At 42.1% G+C, this 8,742-nt stretch overlaps 1 protein-coding gene across 3 annotated transcripts in view; it reads left to right on the top strand.

Annotated features, from left to right (window-relative positions):
• The window catches only part of Pibf1 (progesterone immunomodulatory binding factor 1), a 183,720-nt gene extending 182,479 nt beyond the window's left edge, over positions 1 to 1,241 (top strand). For all 3 annotated transcript variants that reach the window (XM_013516628.1, XM_005374185.2, XM_005374186.2), the window contains one exon: positions 877 to 1,241. In XM_013516628.1, the coding sequence (XP_013372082.1) occupies positions 877 to 951 (75 nt within the window). In that variant the 3' untranslated portion in view covers positions 952 to 1,241. The remainder of the gene's footprint in view (positions 1 to 876) is intronic.
• Positions 1,242 to 8,742: the final 7,501 nt, after the last annotated feature.

Raw genomic sequence — 8,742 nt, 5'->3', positions numbered from 1 at the left:
TTTTTGGTCTTTTTGAGACAGGGCTCACTATGCAGTTCAGGCTGGCCTTGAGCTCACTTTGTAGCCCAGGCTGGTCTCAAACTCGAAATGATCCTCCTGCCTCAGCCTCCCAAGTTCTGGGATTACAGGCATGGGCCACCATGCCCAGCTTCTGCTGCTTTTTCTTAGCACTCTGTACAGCTCTGTGTTTCTGCACCGAATGAAGCAAAAACCCAAGAAGTGTTCTGGTAAATGTTCAGCAACTCAGAAGCTGTGTCACAATTCTTTAGTTAACATTGAGTGAACAAATATCCATATGTAAATGAGGCAGTTAAAAGGAAATTGTGTCCTTGGGGGTTTATTTGGGGGGATTGTTTTTGGTCTTTTTTTTTTTTTTTTTTTTGGTACTGGGAATCGAACTCAGGATCTTTGCACTTGTTAGGCAGGCACTTGTGCCTCTGAGCTGTATCCCCAGCTGTTTTTGGTCTTCTTGAGACAGGGTCTCACTATAGCTTAGGCTGGCCTTGAACTCCGTACGTAGCCCAGGCTGGCCTGCAACGTGTGTGGATCCTCCTGCCTCAGCCTCCCAAGCGCTGGGATTACAGCCCTGCACCACCATACCCAGCTCCATGGTTTTTTTATGAATTATTTAAAAACAGAATCAGTACATAAGTCACCTGTGTAGAATATGTTAAGCATCAGACTGGGAAGCAGGAACACAGGAGAGGTTTCCTCCTCACCTACTAGGTAGACGCTCATTTCCGGCAAAGGACGAGGCTTTCACCCTCCAGCACCCGGCTGAGTTCAGTGAGGCAGTTCCGTGCATTGTAGAGCTGGCCCAGTTCTCGGAGTCTCCTCTCTTCTCCTTCTAAGCCCTGTATTGATCTTCTCTTTCAGACTAAGAAGGAAGCACCTGACTGGTCTAAGAAGCAGAAGGAGCCGGTGTGCTGTGTGGCTCAGGAGCGGCTCTAGCTTTCTCACCGGCCGGCCAGCGCTGACCTGCTGAGACTGCGCCCACAGCCGAGACCTAGTATTTTGGACGAGAAGTGCTGGCTGTACCATTTTTTCACTTTGAGGGGGACATTATATCATTATTAACTCCTGAAATTCTTTTTCTTACGGGAAAAAAAATCTTAATAATGTACTTTGCCAGACATGGGGGTGCTGGTCTGTGATCCAAGCACTTAGGAGGGTGAGGCAGGAGGATCACTTCGAGTTCAAGGCCAGACTGGGCTGCAAAGTGAGTCCAAGGCCAGCCTGAACTGCAAAGTATGACCCTGTCTCAAAAAACACACAAAAAGGTACTTGGCATATTTTTAAATAAGTAATTTAAGATTCATTTTATCTAATGTTACATTAACAAGTTTCAGCATAATTAAAATGTATAAAGTACAGATATTATACTTTATATTTGGTGTCATCTATTTTGTTACAAAATAAATACCTTACATCCTATGACTTAGATTTGGGTGCTTCTGTGAATATTCAGTGCATTTCATCAGCCTGGCTTATAAATATTGTGATGGGTACATTTTCTGGACTACCTGAGTTTTGAGTTTAAATATCATAATACAAATATCAAGACACCTTGCTGGGGTCTTTTATAGTTTTTTGATGTAGGACCTCACTATGTAGTGCATGCTGGCCTTGAACTTGCGGCAGTCCAGCCTCAGCCTCTCTCAAGTGCTAGGAATACAGGTGTGCGCCAGCATACCTGGTGACCCTATTTTAGAAGAGAATCTGGGGGATAGGGGCTGGGAATTTAGCTCAGCAGCACAGCGCCTGCCTGGCAAGCCCAAGGTCGTGAGTTCGATTCCTGGTACCACAAAAACAAAAACAAAAAAATTGCTAGCCAGGCATGGTGGCACACACCTGTAATCCCAGCACTCGGGAGGCTGAGGCAGGAGGATCGCTGAGAGTTCAAGACCAGCCTGAGCTACAAAGTGAACTCAAGGCCAGCCCGAACAGCATAGTGAGACCCTGTCTCAAAAAGACCAAAAAAAAAAAGAGTATCTGGGGATGTAGGTCAGAAATAGAGCCTTGCCTCGCATGCCCTGGGTTAAACCCCAGGACTGCAGGGTAAGGACTGGGTATAGCGCTGGGAGGCTGAGACAGGACAATCAGAAGTTCAGACCCAACTGAGGCATCTTATGATTTAACAAGATGCTGTCTCAATATTTAAAAATTAAAAAGGGCTGGAGATATAGCTCAGTGTGAAGGCCCACAGTCCTCAGTACCACAGAAATAAAATCAAGGAAGAAAGAACAGCAGCAGAGATCTTGTGGTTTTGTTGTTGGTCTTTGGTCTGGCTGTGGTGCTAGGGACTGCACCCAGGGCCTCACACAAACGAGGTGAGTGAGCCGCCCCCGACTGCACCCTCCCTAGTGTAAAGCCCTCACCCCCGCCTCCTCTGAGACTGGCAAGTTGGGCCACGCTTCCTTCCGCAGCGTAGAGCTGAGTGAGGCTGCAGGTGCAGGCGGAGTGGGCGGGGAGCAGAGGGGATGGGGGGCTGGCTGTGACCCCCGCCCTGCCGCCGCCTGTGGCTGGGAGCAGGGCTCGGAGCGGCGCCTGGCTGCCAGGCAAGGCCGGCTTCACGAGGGCGCGGCAGGCCTCCTGCTTTGCTGTGGCGCGCGAGGCCCTAGCGCAGGCTCGGTGTGGATGTGTAGCCTGCTCTGCTGGCCCGAGTGCACGAGCTCAGCCGCAACAGTGGCCTGCAGTGTTCATTTAACACTGCTACTAGCTTTCCTCAAGCACTGTCCGCATTCCGGGTGGGTTACTCTTGCTTGGCCACGTTTACCGTCATCCCTGTCCTAATTTCTGTCTCAGGGAGTTGGACATTTGTGTACAGGCATGCTCTTGTTTTTTGAGTGTTTTGTCTTTGTATCCAGCTACACTGCCGAATTTTGTCATTAATTCTAGGAGTCTTTTAATGGAGTTTTGGGAGTCTTTTATATATAGTGTCACCTTCTCACCAAATAATGACAGTTTAACTTATCCCTTTCATATCCACATGCATTTTATCTCTCTCTCTTATCTAACTGCTCTGGCTAATGTTTCCAAAACTGTATTGAATAGGAGTGGTGACAGTGGACATCCTTGTCTTGTTCCTCATTGTAGAGTGAAAACTTTTTTTGTGCACTTAGTGTGATGTTGCCTGTTGTTTTGTCATATATGGCTTTTATCAGATTGAGATAAAGACCACCAGTCCCAGTTTTCTGTAGGGTTTTTATCATGAATGGCTGCTGGACTTTGTCAAACGCTTTCTCCAAATCTATTGAGATGATCATGTGGGTTTTGTCCTTGGCTCTGTTAATCTGATGTATTGCACTTACTGTTTTGCATATGTTGACCCATCCCTGCATCCCTGGGATGAATCCCACTTGGTCATGATGTGTTATCCTCTTGATGATTTGCTGCATTCTGTTTGCCAGTATCTAATTGAGGATTTTCACATCTATGTTCATTAAGGAGATTGGCCTATAGCTCTCTTTTTGGGTTGGATCCTTCTCTGGTTTTAGTACCAAGGTAATGCTTGCTTCCAGAAATGAGTCTGTGAGTACTGCTTCCCTTTAAATTTCATCAGAGTTTGAGAAGTTAGCAGTATTAGGTCTTCTGTAGCCAGGCATGGTGGCGCACGCTTGTAATCCCAGCACTCAGGAGGCTGAGGCAGGAGGATCATTGTGAGTTCGAGGCCAGCCTGGGCTACAAAGCGAGCTCAAGGCCAGCCTGAACTGCATAGCAAGACCCTGTCTCAAAAAGACCAAATAAATAAATAAATAGATCCAACAGGAATGAAGGGGCCCAGGGCATACTCTGCCTTCTCCCTCTGGCCAGATTGTTATCTTCAAGGAGGAGCCCACATAATCATGACTATGGAGGAAAAAGTGAACAGCCTGTTGCTGGACACTGGTGCTAGTCTCTTGGTCCTTCTTTTCAATCCTGGCCTTCCTTCCAGCCATCATACCTCAGTGAAAGGAGTCACTGATGAGGAGGTAATATGCTATTTTTCACAATCCTTAGGGTGTAACTACTTGTTGGCTCTTTCTTGCATATCTTTGTTTTCCTGAGAAATCACTTTGAGGATGCCAACATGTATTGCAGCAGCCATTGATGATTTCCTACCAATCTGTCCATAACTCTGTAATGTTTCTATTGTTCCTATGCTATTTTGTAAAGGGATGTATGTCTATTATTATGTGTTTTCAACAACCATTGAGAATAGTGAATGATTATTTAATTGATCACTCATGTATAGCTCTATTTGTTTTCCCTAGAAACCACTTTGAAGAAACCAAAGTATAGTACAACAACCATTGATTATTTCCTACCATTTTTGTCTGTAACTCACTTATTATTTGTCTATTTGTTTTTCTGAGAAACTATCTTGAAGATACCAATAGGTAAAATAACAATCATTGATGTTGTCCTACCACTTTGTCTGTAATTCAGTAAATCCCCGTTACTATGTTATCCTTCTTATACTCTTTTAAATAAAATAAATAAATAAAAAGTTCTTGTAAAACTTAACAGTGACTCTGTCAGGACCTGATCTTTCTTTGTTGGTAGCTTTTCTTATGTGTTTTTCATCTTACAAGAATACAGGTTCTCAAAAAAAAAAAAAAAAAAAAAAGAATACAGGTTCTCAGAGTAGGTATTGATGATTTTGCGGATTTGTGCAAGGTCTGTTGTAGTTTTGCCCTTTCGTTCTAAGTGAATGGAGTTGAGTCTTTTTTTTCCTGTTTTTCGATGAGGATGGCTAAGGGTCTGTCAGTGTAATCTTTCAAAGAACCAACTCTTCAATTAATTGATTCTTTGTATTATTATTTTAGTCTCCATTGCATTAATTTTTGCTATGATCTTTATAAATTCCTCTCTTCATTGTGCTTTGGAATGGACTTGCTCTTCTTTTCCTAGAAGCTTGAAGTTCAACATTAGGTTGTTTATTTGAGCTCACTCTGTTTTTCTGATATGGGAATTGACCTCTATAAATATTTCTCATAGGCCTGCTTTCATTGCATCCCATAAGTTTTGGTATGTTGCATATACGTGTCATCATTTAATTGTTGTTATGTTTTGTGTCTGGATGTCCCCCCAAAGCCTCATGCAGTCATGAGGGTTGCTCTTTGGAGGAGACTGAATCTAGAGTCTGTGATTGATTCATTCTCTAGTGCTGGGATTTTGGGTGTGAGTGCTGCACCCACCCTAGGGCGGGTAGCCTGCATACACTGTATGGGAGAGCAAAAGGCCTACTCTCCTCCCCTTTATGCTCTTGCCGCTTTTGCTTTCTTCTGCCACCATGAACTGTTGCTCCTCTGCCATGTGCCACCCTGCCTTGGAGTCAGCTGATTATGGACTGAAACCTCTACAAACTGAACTAAATAAACCTTTCCTTCCTTAATTTTGGCCATCAGGTATTTTGTCTCAGCAGTGAGAGAAAAATAACCAAGATAATTGTAGAAACTAATTTCTTCTTTAATTTCATCTGTGACCCATTGGTTGCTCTGGAGGATGTTGCTTAATTTCCATGTGTTTATGAAGTTCTTATGGCTTCTTTTGCCATTGATTTCCAATTTCATTGCACCATGGTCTAATAATATGCATGAGATAATTTCCTTTGCATCTACTCAAACATGTTCTATGAACTAGTATGTGATCTGTTTTGGAGAATCTCATGTGCAGCTGAGAAGAATCTGTATTCTGATGTTGTGGGGTGGAATACTGTAGATCTCTACTAAGTCAGTTTGTTCTAAAGTTTAGTTCAGCTCTGATATTTCTTTGTTGATTTTTTTGTCTAGGTGATCTGTTTGTGACAGTAGAGAATTGAGGTTCCCCATCATAAACATATTACATTTATCTGATTTTTTTCATATCCATTAGTTTTGTTTTATATAATTGGATGTGCCAGTATTTGATGTATCTATATTTATGACTTTTATCTCTTCTTGGATTGTTCTCTTAAAAAGTTAGTACTGACCTGTGTCTCTTCTAATCAGTCTTGGCTTGAAATCCACTTTGACTGCAAATAGAATAGAGACTTCTACTTTTTTCTGGGCTCCTATCTCCTGCGGTATTGTTGTCTAATCTTTAACTTTCACTCTATGAATGTCTCAAATTCTCAGCAGTCCTCCTGCCTCAGCCTCCCAAATGTTGGGATTACAGGCATGCTGCACCACTCCCAGCTGGATCTTGTTTCTTGATTCTGCTGATCTTTCTTTATTTGATTGGTGAATTGCGAACATTTCCATTGATGGTTGTAACTGTCATGTTGTCTTCCTGTTGTTAGTTTTCTTTCTTTCTCTTCTGTCTAATTGCTTCCCTTACCTGGTGGGCTCATTCTATTGGGATTCATGGCACTGTTAGCTTCCTTGTGTTTTTCTGTAATAGCCTTCAGAATTTCTCAGGTGTTCTTTATCGTGGAGGTATCTTATTTCTCCATCAGTTCTGAAAGAACGTATGCTGTGGTTGGAGACTGTCTTTTATTTTTTGTTTTTTCAAGATTTGAAATACCTCTCTCCAAGCTCTACCTGACTTAAGGGTTTAAATTGGAAAGTCTGCTGTGATTCTGATGGGTTTTGCTCTATGGGTGATTTGTTTCTTTTCTGTAACAGCTTTTACTATTCTGTTCTTGTGTTGAACTTCTGGATTCTCAATTACTGTATGCCTTGATACAGTTTTATTCTGATTATGACTATATGGAGTATGTCTCACTTAGCTGTATCTCAAATTCTTTTTCCATGCTTGGAAACTTTTATAATGCTACTTCTGTAAAGAGGTTTTTTATGCCTTTTGTACTGTTTTCTGATTCTTCATTGATTCCAGTTACTCTTAATTGGTCTTCTTTGCATCATCTAGCAGCTGTTAGATTGATTTTTCGTGGTCCCTTACTATTCTTAAGAGATCTTTCATTTGATGACCACCAAGGACAACCCTGTCTCTAGATCTGATATTTTGTCTTCACATTGGATGACTCTACTTTGTATATCTAAAATGTACCCAGAAATTTTTTTAAATAAAAAAATAATGTAAAACAAAGCTAGAGGCTTGTCTAGGGCCAGGGATATAGCTCAGCAGCACAAGCACCTGCCTGGCAAGCTCAAGGTCCTGAGTGCAATTCCCAGTACCAAAAAAAAAAAAGAGGCTTGTCTTGTCCCTTGCTTGCCTTGCTACATTCTGCCCACCGTGAACTATTGTCCCTGTGCCATGCCAACCTGCCTTGGACCCAGCCAAATATGGACTGAAACTTCTTTTTTGTGTGTGTCTTTTTGAGACAGGGTCTCGCTATGCAGTTCAGGCTGGCCGTGAGCTCACTTTGTAGACCAGGCTGATCTTGAACTCACCATGATCCTCCTGTCTCAGCCTTCCGAGTGCTGGGATTACAGGCATGTGCCACCAGGCCTGGCTGGACTGAAACTTCTACAAGCCAAATAAACCTTTCCTCCCTTAACTTTGGGCATCATATCTTTTGTCTTGGTAACGAGAAAAGTAACTAAGACACCTGGTTTCTATTTGAGTCTGCTTTGTGGAATCCAGTTCTTCTCTGTGTTGGACATCTGTGGTTCCCATGTCTTTTCCTAAACGTCTCTATTTTTTAATCTGTATCTACCCTAAATTCATTAATCATTTCCTTAATTTTGGTTCCTATCTCGTTAATTATCTCTTTGGGGGGGCTGGGGATTTAGCTCAGCGGCAAAAAGCGCCTGCCTGGCAAGCGCAAGATCGTGAGTTCGGTTCCCGGTACCGGAGAAAAACAAAAAAAAACAAAACAAAACAAAATTATCTCTTTGGTTTTTGTTAAGAAACTTGTTGATCTTGGGGCTGGGGATGTAGCTCAGCAACACAGCACCTGCCTGGCAAGCGCAAGGTCCTGAGTTCAATTCCCGGTACAAGAAAAAAAAAAAAAAAAACTGTATATTTAGCCAGGCATGGTGGTGCATGTCTGTAATCCCAGCACTCAGGAGGCTGAGGCAGGAGGATTGTTGGAAGTTCAAGGCCAACCTGGACTACAAAGTGAGCTCAAGACCAGCCTGAACCACGTAGAAAGACCCTGTCTCAAAAAGACAAAAAAAGAAAGAAATTTGTTGATCTTTTTTCTTACTTCACTGCTACCATTTCATAAAATTCAGCTGGGTGGCTTTTGATTCCTTCCATCTTGCTGCCACCTGGATTTGCCTTGGGTGACTTGGGGATTATGGGGTTCATCTTGCTTCATTGCTTCATTTTGTTTGTCTATTTGTTTTCTACATTGATGCTTATAAATTGCTGATGATAGGTAGCTTTATTACTAGTGTTGAGGCCTCTTTAAGAAATAACATGACTACCTTTAAATTTTTAGTTTCAGGAGCCAGGCATGATGGTGCACACCTATAATCTCAGCACTCCGGAAGCTGAGGCAGGGGGATCGTTGTGAGTTCAAGACTAGCCTGGACTACAATGGGAGCTCAAGGCCAGCCTGAACTGTATAGTGAGACCCTCTCTCAAAAAGAAAAAGAAAGTTAAATAAATAAATAAATTTTTAGTTTCATTATTGCTGTTAATTTGATGTTTGCCAACTCACCTAAATTCTCACAGGACCAAACTAGTTTTTTCTAAGTCTTCCTCATCTCCAAACCTTTGTAATTCCATGAGTTTAATAAATGTGAAAATGTTAAGAATAAAGTCTCCTATAAAAATCAAAACAGAAAAAAAACGAAATGACTATTTTTCAGAGTTTTCTAGGTGTAGCTGCCTTTTGGCTTTTTTTTTTTTTTTTTTTTTTTTTTTTTT

The sequence above is a fragment of the Chinchilla lanigera genome, unplaced genomic scaffold (genome assembly GCF_000276665.1).
Source record: "Chinchilla lanigera isolate Chin_1 unplaced genomic scaffold, ChiLan1.0 scaffold00003, whole genome shotgun sequence".
NCBI lineage: Eukaryota > Metazoa > Chordata > Mammalia > Rodentia > Chinchillidae > Chinchilla > Chinchilla lanigera.
This window is presented reverse-complemented; position numbering and strand designations above follow the sequence as displayed.